Raw genomic sequence first — 20013 nt, 5'->3', positions numbered from 1 at the left:
AAAACATATCAAAGAGCTGGAAAATGAGGATAAATTTAAAACTGTTCTAAAGAACCACATGCTTGACAAATGCTATTACAGCATAAGTGAATATCTCTGCGCAACTGTATAAAATATATGTTTAAGTTAATGTGACAAATGAAATTACATCAGTGCATAATAAATTATGTTATAAAAACACTTATTAGTTGTATATTGTATTAAACATAAGATAGATTAGTATGAATTCAGCACAGATACAAATTTTGTAAAGATATTATATAGTTGTTAAAATGTACCCTGACAAATCCTATATCACAAATGTGATCATTGGGATGATAATAAATAAATAAATAAATAAAAATTAGAAAAAATAAATAAGTTGTAAAAATGGATATGCTATATTGAAGTGCAATAAAACGTACTTGTGTTAAGGTACTGTGCAATCGTCAGGAACACTTCAAAGCTTGAAACTCCAAAGAAATTGGGAGTTCCATCTGAAGAAACTGTAGCCAGTGGTTCAAGCTGATCTCGCTGATAATCAGCAATACCAATTGTAAACACAATATCTCCATTTGCTTTCAATGTGTCAGCAGCTGGAGTTGGATCAGTTGTGCTGATGCCATCTGTTATTAGAACTGGAGGCAGAAAAATTAGATAAAATGATGTCTATCGCTTATGTTTCTAAGGAAATCATAATTATAATTGTACTTATTTGTAGGATATGATCACTCACTGAAATTTCTGCTAAACATTTTAAGAGGATTAATGGAATGCAAGAACTATGTATATGTTTATTTATAGAGGATTGGTGCATGGTGCACAGAAACATGTAACAGAGAACAGTTAACATTAGCTTTTGAGCTCTTGCTCTTTTTATTGTTGGAGTACACACATGTGTGTTAATGTGTGTACTGCTACTAGAAAAAGAGGAAGAGCTCAAAAGCTAGTGTTAACTGTTTCCTATTGCATGTTTCTGTGTGCCACACACAAATCAACAGGTAAGTTGTTGCCTTTCCCTTATTTTACATATTTTTCCAGGCTGGAATTTCTGTTATTGTTATAAATGTTAAGCAACTTTGTTCAAGCAAATAATATGAGTCACTAGACCTATAATGCTTATATTTTTGCACTATAATTTTTTTGAGTTACTGAGATCATTAATGGATCATGTCACAGTTCCATTTATGCTGTACTATTTTACTAAAATATTGTTACCTACTTAGATCTCCATCCATATTTTCTCTTTTCTAAATTACATTTCTTTGTTATTTGTTTTCTCATAATTACATTCTGTAACTTCTTCCCTTTATTTACACAATAAATTATATCTGTTTTCATTTTTCCATACTATGTATTTACATTTTCTGTCACATTGTTACCACAATGAAATTCTAACAGGCATAACAAATAATATGGAACAATTTATTTATAAGGTAAATAGTGAGAACAGTTACACTTCCCATCCCACTCATGTGCAAGACTACATGTAGCATGTGCATCAAATTAATGTGACACATCCCTCAGTCCTTGTTGAGTTCATTAAAGAGTGGGATCAAAATACACTGTTACAAACATGTGTACATGGACCAGAATCATATTTTCATGTTATAGAGCATGATTAAGATCACTCAGCATATGATTCCAATTGCATTTCCACTCTGGTTTTTGAGCTGATGAACCTGTGTCAAATTTACCAACCACACTGCACACAATCAGTTCCATTATGTACTACAACATCCCCTGATCAAATGTTCCTACAGTACAGCACGTGTTACTTAAACTGTCAGCATTTCTGCCTGAACTTGGTTCATTGCTGTAGAATATGCATTTTTGTTGCATAACATCATTCATGATGCTGTGAAATATTTTTCCTAGTTGTGTCACATTGGAGACCATTCATCTGTTGTCAGTGATGTCATTCTGTCACCTCTAGCTACCTGCAACTTCAAAACTGAGAAGGTGGCTTCACTGCAATGGACGTGCAAATCACCTGAACTACAAGATTGTCAAGCAATTTATTCAGGACAGTTAAGTGGCAGAACACCTTCACAGCTCTCGCAGCACCTAGGAGTCTTACTGGATCCTAATATAATGCCAGATGGTACATTGTGGATAGTAAGAGTGAGAAAACAGCCTCATTACATCCAAGTTTCTTTGATTACTAATGAAGGACTCATATGTCATATCAAAATACAGATCACCAACTCTGTACTTGTACTACAAGATGAATACTACTACTACCCACAAGCCACTAGCATGTCACAACAGCAGATCAGTAACTGAGATGAGCTGAACACATTTGATGAGCATGCCAACTAGGAATCAACACCTGCTGCTTCGAGGATTCTGTGTCATCATCTGCTTACAGCAGACCAGCTACTGTCAGATGCCATTCAGTGTTCCAGCAACTGACAGCAGAGCACATAATGATTTCACTCATGCTTTAGCACCACTGCTCTCAAATTCACTATACTGTACATGCAGCTAATGCTGTTCATGTTCTCCTGTAGGCATCACAGATTGCAAAAATAAGAAAGTATACATACACATTTTTCATGTGAACCCAACCAGCTTGCCTCATGCTTACAGGCATAACAGTTGTCTGTATGTTCTTGACAGGGGTGTAAACCAACTTCTTCTAGTGGTCAGCATGATGCCAAGAATAACTGTCAGTTCTCGCACTTCAAGGTCTCTGCTACTGCTTCAACCAGCTCATGATTCCCCTATTTAGGCACACGACAGCACTACCTGCACTGTTGACTTAGGTCTCAGCACACTGTTTAGACACATGTTTATACTGGCTAGCATAGAAAAACCTCTGTTAGGCACTAATTTTCTGTTAAATTATCACTTGTGCCCTGATTTAACAACATAAATAATTATTCTATGCCAGGAAGTTTTTGGCAAACCTCCTATTCCTACTTCTTCTTGGTAAGCAGAGTTCCTTGTGGCTCTGGTAAATGGGGTTCAAAAATGAAGGTGCCCACAAACTGAGCAGCTGGCTATGATAGAGACATTATATAGTCACATGAAAGGGATCATCTTACATTACAGGATGAAAATTTGAAATTAAAATGTAACTTTGCATGAGAGAAGCAGCAAACTGGCAGAGGCCTGGCAGTAGCTGTCTTTGTTAAGGATTACCACAGTTACAAACACCAGACATACGTCAGCTCCCGATTCCAATATCCATGAGATATTATGAGCTGTGGAGAACTTTAAGTGTATGATAAGCAACTATAAAGGCAGTGCCGAGGATGATATAGAATTCAAAGATCTGGATGAGATGCTTACTTGAAACCTACTAAAATTGGATGCAGTGAATACTGAAGGTGACAAGGACATGAAAGGGTTGTATAAAGAGGCAGTATGCAACATCCAGAAATGCAATGACCAACTGGAATCTTCAGTGGATGCACCAACTCTTTCTAACAATGGCCTTCAACCAGGAATGATGGAGCACCTACAGGTCAGTGATAGTTCTCCCCACTCTAGTTTTACTAGTGCTTCTACAACCCACATCCACTATGGCATTAGGGACAACAGAATAAACAGTCTTCCATAAAGCATGGAGACTTGCTCCATCTAAATTAGATATCACAGAAATAGTTATCAACGAATTATTAAAAAAGGGAATTGTGAATCCTTGATATAGTGCTTGGGCATCCTGCATCCACTTAATAATGAAAAATGGTGGTACATATAGGATATGCATTGAGTAATGACAGTAAACACATGCACAATACCAGACAGGTGTCCCATCTGAAATATTTGGGACTTCACCCACTCAGTGACTGGTGCTTCAGTCTTTATTGTGGTTGCCTGAAAAAAAGTATATCTTGAGGTACCAGGGGATAAGGAGGACATTTTAAAGACTGTCATCATTACTCCTTTTGGTTTGTTTCAAGTTCTTGTATATGTCTTTAGGCCTAAAAAACACTGAGGAAACATGGCAGCATTTAATTGATTTGGCCCTCAGCAACCTTGCTGTCTGTTTCCCAAACATGGATAATATTCCAGTTTTTTCTTCACCATAAGAATGCAAGCAGCATCTTCACCAGGTCTGACTTTTGTGCACGTAAACAATTTGGTATTGCAGTGAACAAAGACAAATGCAAAAGCATAGTTGCATTATTGGGATATTCAATGATGGTGGCCAGTATCAGATGTATGGAAGAGAGAATTGAAATCATCAGGCAGATTCCACCTCCTATCACATTCCACGAACTCTGTGGGTTTCTAGAGATAATCAGTTTTCACAGGTGGCATATCCTGTATGCTGCAAAAATCCAGGCTCCCTTAAATGCTCTGGCAGGCAGAAGTACTAAAGGACAACAGTCCTTGCACTGTACACCAGAGATGCAACACACATTTGAAGCTTAGAAAACACCATCACCTTGGCTCATCCTTCCCCTCCCTGGAAGTGACACACCAATCAGCACAGTTGACAATATGTGGTGGATCCACGCTTGTCTAGACTGCCAACACAGCAAGATAGGTTGCCATGCATTTTTGAGAAAAGGAAAATTTGACATTCCAAGAGGGAGGTTACAGCGTGTTCACTTGGACCTCATTGACCCTGTGCCTGAATTGAATGTGTTCTGGTACATGTTATCCACCACTGCTTGGACAGCAAGCTGGGTTGAAGCTGTGCTTCTAAAAGACATGACTGCAGAATCTACTGCTCTGTCCTTTGGTAACATGGGGAAAGCTCACTTCTGCTGTCCATCTTCAATAACTACTGACTATGGACACCAATTCGAATTGCATCTTTTTGAGGAATTGTGTACATTGTGTGGCATATAATGTTCGTACACTACAGTGTACCAGCCACAAAGCAATGGATTAGTTGAAAGATAACACTGCACACTTAAAGCCACCCTGATGTACCATGATTCACTGTGGACTGAAGAAATGCCATGGATTTTGTTGGGAGTTCACACAGCATATAAGGACGATTTACAGTCATCTTTGGATGGAATACTGTATGATGAATGCTTAACTTTTCCCTCTAACTTTCCGCCACCATCATGTGGCAAAACAAGCGCTGTATCATTTTGAGAGTTACAGAGGCAAGCGGGTGTGATGGGCTGTACCCCAGTTCACTGTTACTAGTGCCACGTCATCATAGCGCATCTGTGTCTAGCATACTATTGCACCATAATCTAAGGATGAAATTAAAAATTAAAGTTGCTTTTCCAAACTTTGTCAGCATATACTGCAGTATATTAATGTTTAGATTGTAAATCTCAGAGTGATCTGGTGAATATCTTTCCCTAAATACATTGTTTTAAGAAAAAAAGAAGTGGTGCTAGATAAAAAAAGCTAGAAAACCAAAAATTGTTCAGTGCGTGCAACTATAACAAGTCTCAACCTGATCAGAACAATATTTAGGTCAAAATCAGAGTTTTTACTAAAAATTGAAGGCTCTAAATGTTAGACTTAGAATGAAATCTCGTATGAAGCTCTTGTTTAATATAAAAACATTAACTATGGGACCTCATTAAGCTACCTCTAATAGTTTTTGAGTAATTTACTGAAAACTAAATTAGGAACGAAAACGCCCTTACTTAAAATAGATTAAGTATCATTTGTATTAATGATAGAAAGTTTCAATTACAGCACCTCATGAAACCTATTAAATAATAGAGCTATAATAAGTTTCAAGACTTTGATGTAAATATCAATAAATAAAAGATCTCTTAAAGATGTAGTTCAGAGGTCATGTTCTACTGTCAGTTCTGTTCTACAAATTTTAGACAGCAATGTTTAAATGCAGGTAAGCTAAAACTTTTCCTGTATATAAGCCAGCATTACTCCATTCATATAAAAATTATGAAGATTGTAAATTGATACACAACAGTGTTATAAAATGATATATATCTGAGGAAGAGGCCATTTAACTGCTGCTTCCTGCGGATAGAGTGGATGACGGCAGGTATTCCCTTTACCCATCCATCCACTACACTCATATATAAATAAATACAGCCTGAGAGGCAGTGACTTGACTTTACTTCACACCCAGCTACCATCCGCGGCAGTCAAACACCAGCTTACACACTGCCTCCAGTGACGTCACAGCCAGACTGCAACTAAACACATTTTTTGGGTACAAATAGGAAGTGAACTTGTGAGGACTGTATACCATCCTGGATCACTTAGATTTAGCGGAAGTAACTGTTTGTGTGCTGCCTGTAATGTTACCAAAACTGCGTGGCAAGTGGTGACATTATTTTACACTTTTGTGGTGAGCAATTAACTTTGATTATGAGAAGTCAGGGCAAAAGACCATTTAATGGGAACTTAACATAGAGGTTGTCTCTGAACTACTCATAGTGCTGTTTATGATAGAGACATTATTATTATTATTTCTTTCTTTTCTCAGACGTTATGTCTGGTCAAAAATGGAAAGTGACGCGGACCTTGATCAAGCGTGACTTCCTTTTAACTGTATGGTATATGTTATATTGCATTTAGGAACTTTCGGGTAATTGAACATGTATCAATAATTACGGATTTCTGTAGTTGTGTATATAAGTTTGGATGTAGCTGTATTGCATTGATGTACTGGTGGATATTGTGTGGTATGACTCCTGTAGTTGATAGTATAATTGGTATAATGTCAACTTTATCCTGATGCCACACGTCCTAGACTTCCTCAGCCAGTTGGATGTAATTTTCAATTTTCTCTCCTGTTTTCTTTTGTATATTTGTTGTATAGGGTATGGATATTTCGATTAGTTGTGTTAATTTCTTCTTTTTATTGGTGAGTATTATGTCAGGTTTGTTATGTGGTGTTGTTTTATCTGTTATAATGGTTCTGTTCCAGTATAATTTGTATTCATCATCTCAAGTACATTTTGTGGTGCATACTTGTACGTGGGAATGCGTTGTTTTATAAGTTTATGTTGTAAGGCAAGCTGTTGATGTATTATTTTTGCTACATTGTCATGTCTTCTGGGGTATTTTGTATTTGCTAGTATTGTACATCCGCTTGTGATGTGATCTACTGTTTCTATTTGTTGTTTGCAAAGTCTGCATTTATCTGTTGTGGTATTGGGATCTTTAATAATATGCTTGCTGTAATATCTGGTGCTTATTGTTTGATCCTGTATTGCAATCATGAATCCTTCTGTCTCACTGTATATATTGCCTTTTCTTAGCCATGTGTTGGATGCATCTTGATCGATGTGTGGCTGTGTTAGATGATACGGGTGCTTGCCATGTAGTGTTTTCTTTTTCCAATTTGCTTTCTTCGTATCTGTTGATGTTATGTGATCTAAAGGGTTGTAGAGGTGGCTATGAAATTGTAGTGGTGTAGCCGATGTATTTATATGAGTGATTGCTTTGTGTATTTTGCTAATTTCTGCTCATTCTATAAAGAATTTTCTTAAATTGTCTACCTATCCATAATGTAGGTTTTTTAAGTCGATAAATCCCCTTCCTCCTTCCTTTCTGCTTAATATGAATCTTTCTGTTGCTGAATGTATGTGATGTATTCTATATTTGTGGCATTGTGATTGTGTAGGTGTATTGAGTGCTTCTAGGTCTGTGTTACTCCATTTCACTACTCCAAATGAGTAGGTCAATATTGGTATAGCATAAGTATTTATAGCTTTTGTCTTGTTTCTTGCTGTCAATTCTGTTTTCAGTATTTTTGTTAGTCTTTGTCTATATTTTTCTTTTAGTTCTTCTTTAATATTCGTATTATCTATTCCTATTTTTTGTCTGTATCCTAGATATTTATCGGCATCTGCTTTTTCCATCGCTTCTATGCAGTTGCTGTGGTTATCCAATATGTAATCTTCTTGTTTAGTGTGTTTTCCCTTGACTATGCTATTTTTCTTACATTTGTCTGTTCCAAAAGCCATATTTATATCATTGCTGAATACTTCTGTTATCTTTAGTAATTGGTTGAGTTGTTGATTTGTTGCTGCCAGTAGTTTTAGATCATCCATGTATAGCAAATATGTGATTTTGTGTGGGTATGTTCCAGTAATATTGTATCCATAATTTGTATTATTTAACATGTTGGATAGTGGGTTCAGAGCAAGGCAGAACCAGAAAGGACTTAATGAGTCTCCTTGGTATATTCCACGTTTAATCTGTATTGGCTGTGATGTGATATTATTTGAATTTGTTTGGATATTAAGTGTGGTTTTCCAATTTTTCATTACTATGTTTAGGAACTGTATTAATTTAGGATCGACTTTGTATATTTCCAATATTTGTAGTAGCCATGAGTGGGGTACACTATCAAAAGCTTTTTGGTAATCAATGTATGCATAGTGTAGCGACCTTTGTTTAGTTTTAGCTTGATATGTCACCTCTGCATCTATTATCAGTTGCTCTTTACATCCTCGTGCTCCTTTGCAACAGCCTTTTTGTTCTTCATTTATAATTTTGTTCTGTGTTGTATGCGTCATTAATTTCTGTGTAATGACTGAAGTTAATATTTTGTATATTGTTGGTAGGCATGTTATGGGGCGATATTTAGCTGGGTTTGCTGTGTCTGCTTGATCTTTAGGTTTCAGATAAGTAATTCCTTGTGTAAGTGTATCAGGGAATGTGTATGGGTCTGCAATGTAACTGTTAAATAATTTAGTTAGATATGAATGTGTTGAGGTGAAATAGCCAGAAATTTGCTATTTTATCTTTTCCAGGGGCTTTCCAATTGTGAGTAGAATTAATTGCTTGGGTGACTTCATGTTGCAAAATTATCACTTCAGGCATTTGTGGTATCATCTTGTATGTGTCTGTTTCTGCTTGTATCCACCATGCGCGCCTGTTATGTTGTACCGGGCTTGACCATATGTTGCTCCAGAAGTGTTCCATGTCTGTTATGTTTGGTGGATTGTCTATTTTAATGTGTGTGTTATCTATTGTCTGGTAAAATTTCTTTTGGTTTGTGTTGAATGTTTGGTTTTGTTTCCTTCTATTTTCACTTTTTTTGTATCTTCTAAGTCGTTTGGCCAATGCTTGTAATTTCTGCTTCTTTTCATCTAATTGCTCTATCGCTTCTTGTTGTGAGATTTTACCTAACCTTTTTCGTTTTTTTTCTGGGATTTCATTTCTTATAAATTGTGTTAGCTGTCCGATGTCTTTTCTCAGTTTTTCTATTCTGATCTGTAGCCTGTGTTGCCATGCTGGTTTTGTGGGTTTCTTCTGTGTGTTGGTTGGTTCTGATCTCTGCCTAGTGTGTATATTTAGTGTAGTGAGTGTTCCTATATAAACAAGTAGTTGTAACTCTTCCATAGTTGTGTTTTCATTTATTTTGTTGTGTATGATTGTGTTGATAGTTTTTATTGTTGTTTCGACTTGTGGGTTATTTGGCGGTCTATGCAAGAATGGTCTAATGTCTGTATTTGTGTCTTTGTATTCTATATATGTCAGCTGAAATTTTTCTTCTATATCTAACATGTTAGTCACTTCGTGTTCTATTTGTGCTTGTTCTGGTGGCTGTCTTAAGATTTCGTTTTCCTCTGATTGTTTAATTGATGCGTGTTGTTCTTTGTTGTTTGCTCTGAGATGTTTGAGTCCATTACTGTATTTTCTTCTTCTTCTGATTGCACATTATTTTGTTCCAGTATTTGTTGTACTTGTTGTTTGATGTTTTCTAATTCTGACTGGGGTATCCTGTTATTTTTGATTATTACATGGATCTGATCAGCTAGTCATTGTTCTGTTAAAAATTTTAATTCTGGGTATCTGGTAATAAATGTTGTGTATACTTGTGATCTGTATCCAATTGTGTTGGTTCCTAGATTTGTTGCTTGGTAATAACAGAACATGAGGTGTCGATTAACTTCATCTGACCATCTCATCCTCTGTCTTTGTTTTCCTTCTAGGGTGGTTGCAGGAAGCATATCCTGCAAAACACCTCTATTTGGATTTAAATCATTTTCCAGTTGGCTAGCAGTGTCGTTACCATTGTGGGCGGGCATAGGGTTCAAGGGTCATCCCCGACCATGACGGCGCTTGTCCGAGGCTTCTTTAGTTCTGTCGTGAACCAACTAATCACACTAAAAGGGGGGTTAGCCCTATTAGTGGTTTGTTCTTTTCGTCGCCTTTTACGACTGGCAGAACATACCAGAGGCCGATTCTTTTCCCTATTATTATTATTATTATTATTATTTTTATTATTATTATTATCTCACTATGTTGTGTGTGCAAAATTTTATCAAGTATATTCGTCAATTAGAACTCAAAACTTTCATATATAATCATAGTTCCTGATCCTGCAGAGTAAATTGAGAGTACAAGCATTTCAGTGAATGAAAGAAGAATGTGGACTTGCAGACTGGAAACTATGGTCAGTATGTTCTCCATCGCTTACTGGCTGATTACAAAACTAGTTTTCAGTGTCTCATAACAGACAGTGCCACCGCCCCAAAATCACCACATTTGGTGGCCTCTTGAGTTACCAGTTCTTGTAACTAGGGTCAAGCAACACACCAGCCATACAAGAACATGGAGTACAGGAGATTTTTGTAAATAAGTCTCTGAATGACTGTAATCATATGATGCTCAATGATGATCCCACATGGGCAGCCCTGCAACAACTGTATTGCAACCTTCACAGGGTGTTACAGCATGGGCTCAAACATGTTCTATTTGGCTCATCAGCAAACTTATGACCATCTGTGGTCAGCACCTTATGCTAGCTTGGATAATGCTGGCTCAGGAGGATGACTGCAGCCTAGTACATCAACAAGAAGATTCAACATGTACTTCTGTTTCACCCAACAAGAGCCTGTGCCCCAGCTCTTCCTCCTTCAATGAGGGATACAATGTACCAATGCCATCACTTCAAGACTTCATCAAAGCAGCTCCCAATTCCCAGTACGGCCAAGAACTATGAACCCCTCTGTTCCTGCATGAATACTTTGGGGAACAGTGATATCACCATCCACCCTGTCTTCTGTGCTCTGCACTGGAAAAGTGGGCTCTATGGTGACAGCAACTTGCAGAGGTTGATAAAGAGAATGAAATCGAGACCAATGTGTGCAACATCTTTTGTTTTGATGTATTCTTAAACCAATTCATTCCATGCTGCCTGTCTTAACACATGTCTGTCAAGTTATATCATCATTTGTATAAAATAGATTGGTTCAATTTTGTGGTAACCATAAGTGTATATCATTCCATCTAATCCTTGCCTTGCCATCCATCCATCCTCAAAAGATGATGATTTAGCATACTTGGTTCAGAGTCTGCAATGTCTACTGTGGCTCAAAAGTCTCACTTGAGAATGGCAGTCCTACTACAGTTTGGGGAAGTGAAACGTAGAGGACTTCAAACAGAAGCCACTCTCCCTTTCTGTCTTGTCCTCTTCCCGATTTGTTCTTGTGTGCATTTGTCCTCTGCAAGTTTGACCCCATTTCACACGCTTACTTGCCATTTGAAACAGTCATCAGCAGTACTTGCCCACTGATTTGGATTAATGTTGGCCTTGGTCAGGTCTCTCTTTCAGACATCCTTGGAGTGAAGATGTGGTCTTCCCACTGGGCCTCACACCTTCCTGAAATTCTCCATGCAGCAGTTTTTTTAGTATTCACTCAGGATCCATGTGCCTGACATGTCTCAGCCACTTTAAACTACAGTGGCACAGGAGTGCATGAATGCTGGGTGTGCTTGCAAGCTGTAATACTTTGATGTTGGGTGCTCTACCACTCCAAGAAATTTGAATGATCTTCCGGAGACAGCGGAGATGGAAGCTGTTCAGTTGAGATTTGTGCTTAGCAAGAGTTGTGCATGTCTCACAGCTACAGAGAAGGGTACTGGTAACACAAGGGTTGTATACTTCTAATTTAGTTTTTATTATGTATGTATGTATGTTATGTATGTTCCATACTCTGTTTTTCAATCTAGCCATGATAGATGATACTTTTGTGACTCTATTAGTAATCTCAGTGTCCACAGACAAGTTGTTAGATATTGTACAGGTAGGTAAAGTCATCAGCTACCTGCAGAGAATTGTTGCCAATGCTGGTTAATGGAAAGCTGTTGGTGCCATGTGCCATGATCTTAGTCTTTTGCAGGCTGATGGTAAGACAAAATTTTTCACATGCTTGTGATAATTTGTTAATTAGATACTGCAGCTCATCTTCTGTGTTTGCTACCAGTGCTGCATCATCTGCATATAACAACTCATGAATAACAACTGTATTCACTTTGGCCTAGGCCTTGAGGTAGGCAATGTTGAAAAGATTTCCATTAGGCCTAGTATGTAAATACACTCCCTCTTCACAGTGTTCAAAGGTAAATCTCAGCAGAAAGAAAAGGGAGTATGAGCTAGCACACACCCCAGCTTTACACTACTATTGACAAGGAATACTTCCAATGGCCTACGGTTGAAGTAAACTGTTGCTTGCATTTTATCACAGAAAGAGACAGTTATTTATCACAGTTTAGGTGGGCATCCAATCTTCTGCAGCAATTTGAAGAGTCAATTTCTGCTTAATAAATCAAATGCTTTAAGAAGGTCAATAAAAGCGATATAAAGTGGCCTCTTATGCTCACAGCACTTCTCTAGCAGTTGTCACAGAGAGATTGTATCCACAGCTGATTGGTCAGGCCTGAAACCAAATTGAGATTCTGGAAGCTAGGATTTGTAATCACATTACATGGAAAAACTAGATGCAATGCCTACTATGAGTAACTCAGTAGAGCAAATAGAGAGACTCCAGGTGAAGATGGGATACCTGATGTGGTTGTTAAGTACAACAACTCTGTCCTTCTGAAACACCCATACTCACTTCTCACAACCAGCTGGGAAGAAGTTTATGTTCCACTGGGTATGCAGAATTCAAAGATTTTTAAAGAAATGACTGCAACACTTACTAAGGCATATCATTGCTAAGTATAGTTGGTAAGGCATCTGCAGGAGTCATCTACCTAATCACTGCCACTACCAACAGTACTAACATCACCAACAAACCAAAACTAATAAGATATCAGACATATTGTTATTCACTATACTGCCCTTGATCAGATGTGTGATAGTTATAAAAATTATACAATGTGTATCACTGAATAAATTTGCTTATTATGAAACAAACACAGCAAGAGTTGTCCAAAATGTGTAATAAAAAGTAAGAAATACCATAACTGAAACCCACAGGTCTGAATAAATTTACTTTCATAGTATTGTGAAACAAGATTTGCTTACAAACTTCCTAGTACCTAAATAACATGAGAAACATTCTAAGGGTTTGCTGGAGAGTGATTAATGTTTATAACATTTTTCAAGTTGTATCACAACTTTTAATAATTACACTCATTAACCACTTTAGAAGTTAAATGGCTGAGGAGGTAAAAATAAGCAATATTCTAATTCAGGAAGAAATATGAAGTCTTGTCTAATAGAGTAAATTTTGTGTTCCCATCATTTTTTCTGTTAATTCTCAACAAAACCCTTAACAAAAAATTAGATCAATAAATAAATAAATTAAGTACCAATATTCATCCACATTTTTTATGTTGTAATTCCATAGCTACTTACATACAAGTGTTGTATTATGAATGGCATTTTCCTTTATTTCATCAACTGCCAAATTTAATGCAACTAGGATACTTGTTCCACCCTTTGTGTAAACAAGTTCACCAACAGAGTCAACAAATGCACACGTGTCTGTCTGAGTCAGTGGAATGTCTACATCAGCAACATGACTGAATGTTATCAAACCTGCTGTTCGATTTATGGAGAGCCTGAAACAAGAGTTAATCATTTTCAGTTACAAGATATTATATGTACTTTTGGAGGTACTAATACTTGGGCACATGTAAAAATGTTCAATGCATGACAACCACTTGTAGCATTGCAATGACTATGGAAATTGGACAAACACTCATATTGCTTCTGAATCAACTTTATATTATCTACAAGACAATAACAGCTGAATATATAATATTCTGTTGGCTTTTCTTCCTTATACTATGAAGTGAATGAATAGCAGATTTGGCCTTGTGAGATGGAAATGAAATGATACCATTGTTTCTGGTGTTAATTGTTTGAGATTTGCTGGTATTCTAGATTCATTTTCACTCATTTTGTTGACTTTTCACACTGAGTGATTGCGACATCACTCATGTCTTGCAAGATTACACTATAAAGAAAACCTTTTATGTGGAATGAGTGAAGGTAAACATTAACAACAACTGGAAGCAGTATTAATAACAGGATATCATTAAAATGCTGTATAAATCTATTACTGTGATACAAAGACATTATTTAATGTACAGAACAATAAATGACCAGTCTAAAAATGTTCTCATCTGTTGAGATTGGCGCCATTCTTGCAAGCCTCAGACTTTCAAAATGGGAGTTACTGATTGTTGTTAGAAGTTCCTGTTTTAGACTGATGATGAAGTCCCTCAGGAATTAATAGTCTGGCCAGGAAATAAATCCAGTAAGCAAATTTGCCAGGAGGTCTTGTTTCAAACATGGAAAAAGCTCTGCCACCAGCTATTGAATGTTAAATTCACTGAGTTACAAGTCATGGCTCATATGATCCCTGATAATTCCAGTTGCCTGGATTCAGAAGCCATCCTTTATTCTTTTGGAATTAGGCAGAAATAGCGATAATGACTACCTAGGCATCAACTCTGAGGTAAAACTTCTGTAATTTGTTGTGTCATCCCACATACCAGTTGTGGTCCTCTGGTTAGATGCTAAGCAGAAGTCTAAAGCCTGATGTTCCATCAGGTCTGTGATGATCTTGAGTGCAGTTTTCTTGAGCTGCCTTACAGGTTGGATAATTTTAAGATCCCCATCAACATGGAAAATTTTTGCCACGGCCAAGAAGAAGCTACTTGCTTAGGTATGTATGCTGTACATATGAAGGTTTCTTATGTTAAGTGATGAGTAGTTAGGTGTAATACATGACAGAGCTGTGTGTATATCACCTGAATTTGATATGGAGGAGAATATGTGTCCTTGGAGGTCAGAAAAATAAGATGTAAATCTAACATTATTCAGCAATAGAAGCATTCTGGACAAGGTACCCAAATTACCCATGCCTATTACTGGTATAGAAAATATATAATGCATGGAACAGGAAGGTAGATGAGAACAGAAATAAATAAAGACGAAATCTTCAAATACAACAAACCACAAACCGTCAAACCTTTGCAAGAGATACCATATAGAAATATGCAACAAGAGGACCAGATCAATTAGAGATTATGCAATAAATGGTTCAAATGATAATCTGTTATAATACCTGCACTGAATGTAATCTACTACTAAGAATTATGCAGACACTCAATACATCCTTGCAATTCACTCTGAAATGATTGTAATCTAATGTGTAACTATAATGGCTATTTTGCTGCAATAAATCATTTATTTATATTACAAATGAAGTTTACAATGGAAAACAGGGCTACAGGTTTAGAGTCAAATCAGACAAATATGGTCAGAGGATGAGGAAACCTTGGTAAAGATAAATCTCAAATAGTAACAACATGTTTATATTTGGCTCCCACATGAAGTATCTAAGTAGTTTAGTGCTTCAGAGAGAGTTCAGAAATTATTAAGTGGCAACTGCAAGACAAAGCTATTATAATGGTGTAGATCTCAACTTGCTATAGTCTGCAAAATGCATGTGTTTTGGATGGGTGACAAGGACAGAGATTCATGTAATGTTTCACTAAATCCTTTTATGAAATTTATCTTGACCATTTTTTGTTGGAAAACTATATTACATTTGCTATCAATAAACACGCCCATACTTTTCAATTAGTAAGAAAATTCCAGTTGTCTGTTTATGGAATAGAATGGGAGAAAAATAATACTGGTACAATATATACCTTCTGCCACAGATGTATGATCACTTATAGCTGACAAATATTGTGGCATAATTCTGCCTTGATCATTTGTGGTGTCAAGCCACAGGCACTGTGAAAATCACTAGCATGCACGCAGGGCCACAAAAAGGCTCCTGGAAAGTCTGCACATCGTTTACCCTTAAAATTGTCTTTGGACTACCCAATCCCAAATGATGAGTTTCATTTTACAAATGTATTTGCAATCCCAACATAGCTCTCTACTTCTTTAAGGGTTGTAGAATTTATAGCAAAACATCTCATATCAAGGCTGCAGTTGTCAAAATTTGGGTGTGAAAAATATATGTAGCTTACTGCCAACATGTGGGGACTATCAAATAAAAACCAAACACCTGCAACAATGGCGTCATGGAATGGTCCCATTCAAAAGTAATCACCAACAACATTAAGGCATTTATCCCACTGGGTGATGAGAAGATCAATGCTTGTTTCAAAGAAAGCAGTTGGTTGCTGGTGGATCCATAACTGCACCCAGTCTTGCACTTCCTTGGCCAATGAGACTGATGTTCATGTATGTATTTCTGCAGATCACCAAAGATGTGAAAATGACACAGTGAAAGATCTGGGTTGCATTGAGTATGTTGCAGTGTTTCCCAACCAAATCACTGAAGTGTAGCCTTCAGCATATTGGCAGTGTGAGGGTGGGCATTATTGTGCAACAGGACAATTCCATCAGACAGCCTGAGGGCAAATGACAAACCCAACAGGAGAAACATCCCACATATACCCTGCACAAGAAATCCAAAGTTGTTCGGAGAAGTTCTGGTAATGTCATGATGACGTCCTTCTTTGACTCCAGGGGCTCTCTGTTCATAGAGTTCTTCAAGTGTAGCACCACCATTAATGCACAGTGCTATAAAGTCACTTTACAGAAACTGTGATGTGCCATAAAGTCGAAACATCCAGGAATGGTGTTGAGCAGACTCACACTGTTGCACAATAATGCCCACCGCCACGCAGCCAATCGGACAAAGGTTATGCTTCAGTAATTTGGATGGGAAACACTGCAACATCCTCTGTACAGCCTGGTACTTCCACCATGTGATTTTAACATCTTTGGCAATATGATGAAAGACACGTGGATGTCAGTTTCAGTCTGATGAGGAAATGCAAGAGTGCATGCGATTGTGGATTCATCAGTGGACAACTGCTACCTAGAAAATACGAACTGATCATGTCATCTCCCAGTGGGATAAATGTTTTAACATGAGTGGTGATTATTTTTGAATGGAACCATTCCATGGTCCCACTGTGACAGATGTTTCATTTCCATTTGACTATCCCTTATAATTAACGAGTATACACTGAAGAGGCAAAGAAACTGCTACACCTGCCTAATATCGTGTAGGGCCCCCACAAGCACACATAAGTGCCACAACACGATGTGGCATGGACTCGACTAATATCTGAAGTAATGCTGGATGGTATTGACACCATGAATCCTGCAGGGCTGGCTGTCCATAAATCCATAAGAGTATGAGGTGGTGGAGATGTCTCCTGAACAGCACGTTGCAAATCATCCCAGATATGCTTAATAATGTTCATGTCTGGGGAGTCTGGTGGCCAGTGGAAGTATTTAAATCCAAAAGAGTGTTCCTGGAGCCACTCTGTAGCAATTATGGATGTGCTGGGCATCACATTGTCCTGTTGGAACTGCCCAAGACTGTCAGAATGCACAATTGACATGAATGGGTGTAGGTGATCAGATAGGATGCTTATGTACATGTCACCTGCCAGAGTCACATCTAGATGTATTAGGGGTCCTATATAACTCCAACTGCACACACACCACACCATTACAGAGCCTCCATCAGCTTCAACAATCCCTTGCTGACATGCAGGGTCCATGAATTCATGAGGTTATCTTCATACCCGTACGTGTCCATGTGCTCACTACAATTTGAAATGAGACTTGTCCGACCAGCCAATATGTTTCCAGTCATCAACACTCCAATTTTAGTGTTGACGGACACACGTGAGGCATAAAACTTTGCGCCATGCAGTCATCAAGGGTACAAGGGTGGGCCTTTAGCTCCGAAAGCCCATATTGATGATGTTTCACTGAATGGTTCACACGTTGACACTTGTTAATGGTGCAGCATTGAAATCTGGAGCAATTTGCAGAAGGGTTGCACTACTGTCACTCTGAATTATTCTCTTCAGTAATCTTTGGTCCAATTCTTGCAGGATATTTTTCCAGCAGCAGCGATGTTGGAGATTTGATGTTTTACTGGATTTGTAATATTCATGGTTGCTCTTGAAATGGTCATATGGGAAAATCCCCTCTTCATTGCTACCTAAGAGATGTTGTGTCCCATCGCTCACGTGCTAACTATAACACCATGTTCAAACTCACTTAAATCTTGATAATCTGCCATTGTAGCTGCAATAACCAATTTAACAACTGTGCCTGACACTTGTTGTCTTATATATGTGTTGCCGACCACAGTGCTGCATTCCGCCTGTTTAGATGTCTCTGTATTTGAATACACATGTCTACACGAGTTTCTTTGGTGCTTCAGTGTACAATTATTTTGACATACATCACAGGAATATCAAAGAGGCCCATCAGGACATTGAGCTACTGGCTCCAAAGACTATTTTCTCATACCACATATGTAGTATGTAGTATTTCTCCAAAATATATTCTGTATGCCCACTGGCAATAATTAGAGAAATGCCAAATATGAAATTTAATTTACTCTAGAGTTGGAAATCACTTGAAATGAATTGCTACATCTTGAAAAGCTTATCAATACGCTCATTGTAAATTAAATTGTTGTCCTTTTGAATGGCTAGGAATATGCTGGATTTTAGTATTATTGTGCAAAGTTCTCCACTTGTAGATTGTAATTTTCTGTTTGAACTAGCATGAGATTTATTTCCCAATATTTAACAGTTGAACTGTGTTATGCAACATCAGTTTCACTAACAATGTAGGTTTCACAGTTTTAAGAGTGATATTCCATTCTTGGTAAGCAAAACTTATGGCATTGCTTATCAGTGTATGGAGGCCATGCGTTGTCTGATACCATTATTAGTTCACTGACTTTTCTTAATGCTTCTTTTAGATGAATCACAATTATAACATACACTTCTATGCATCTCTGCTAATGACTATTATTCCTTTTATGCCATACTAGCAGATGGACATATACAATGGTAATCGCATCAAGCTGGGATAAGGTGAGAGGGAGTAGTTTTACCTAGCAGCCCTTGAGTCATCATTTTTCATCCAAACAGTAAGAAGGAGCATTGTCACAATGAGATTCAATTGCTGGGTACTTTATCGAAGGGACTAATCTGGCAACAGGTCTCAACATTTTACCACCTTTCAGGAATATCCTGTGGTGCAAAAGGGAACTTCATATGTTTCAGCCAGCTCAAGTCATTATCGTTGTAGTCTACTGTGGGGACGTATGTTACAGCTTTAAGTGGCTCAAGTGGTTTTTCTTGTGAAAATTTTTATGTACAACTATGATGCAATTTGAAGCTAATTTTGTGAATGAAACAACCACAACCTTGTACTGAGTAGGCTAATACTCGTCAAAAGATATTCTGTGTATGCTTTTGAGGAGAGATGTAAATGTGAAAATTTATTTGAACTTATGGAATGCACAGAGAAATGCTAATTCAAGGTTCAAATGGCTCTGAGCACTATGGGACTTAACATCTGAGGTCATCAGTTCCCTAGAACTTAGAACTACTTAAACCTAACTAACATAAGGACAGAACACACATCCATGCCCGAGGCAGGATTCGAACCTGCGACCATAGCAGTCACATGGTTCCAGACTGAAGCACCTAGAACCGCTCAGCCACACCGGCTGGCTTGAGAAATGCAGATGGTAACAGTAAATTACAGTGAATTTGTCCAAATGGAAAATGTAATACAGTCAGATTGTGAACATGTTTCCTCTACCTTCACTAATGATGATTTAATCACAAAAATAAATTCACCAACTTGGCTACATTCCCACATATTTTCTTTGTAAACAAAGTTTTTACATTTAGAAATTTTTGTTATGCTCACATTTCTTTTTGTTTGACTTCCTTTCCTGCTATTTAGAAACATAACAGCCTTACTCACCAGCATGTCATGGATCAATAAGTTGAATGATACAGTATTTTGTGTTTTATCAAGTCCAAATTTTCTTGGGAATGCAGCGTATTCCCACCAGA

The 20013-nt window shown here is 37.5% G+C and overlaps 1 protein-coding gene across 1 annotated transcript in view; it reads right to left on the bottom strand.

The window, feature by feature from the left end:
- LOC124556377 (sushi, von Willebrand factor type A, EGF and pentraxin domain-containing protein 1-like) overlaps positions 1 to 14033 on the bottom strand; it is a 30396-nt gene extending 16363 nt beyond the window's left edge. Inside the window, exons 1-4 of the mRNA XM_047130340.1 lie at positions 13974 to 14033; positions 13842 to 13918; positions 13487 to 13692; positions 405 to 617 (exon numbers count right to left, since the gene is read on the bottom strand). Coding sequence (XP_046986296.1) covers positions 405 to 617; positions 13487 to 13692; positions 13842 to 13918; positions 13974 to 14033 — 556 coding nt within the window. The remainder of the gene's footprint in view (positions 1 to 404; positions 618 to 13486; positions 13693 to 13841; positions 13919 to 13973) is intronic.
- Between the last annotated feature and the right edge of the window lie 5980 nt (positions 14034 to 20013).

Source organism: Schistocerca americana, chromosome X (assembly GCF_021461395.2).
Source record: "Schistocerca americana isolate TAMUIC-IGC-003095 chromosome X, iqSchAmer2.1, whole genome shotgun sequence".
NCBI lineage: Eukaryota > Metazoa > Arthropoda > Insecta > Orthoptera > Acrididae > Schistocerca > Schistocerca americana.
The sequence above is the reverse complement of the archived record's forward strand: the minus strand, read 5'-3'. Positions and strand labels throughout refer to the sequence as shown.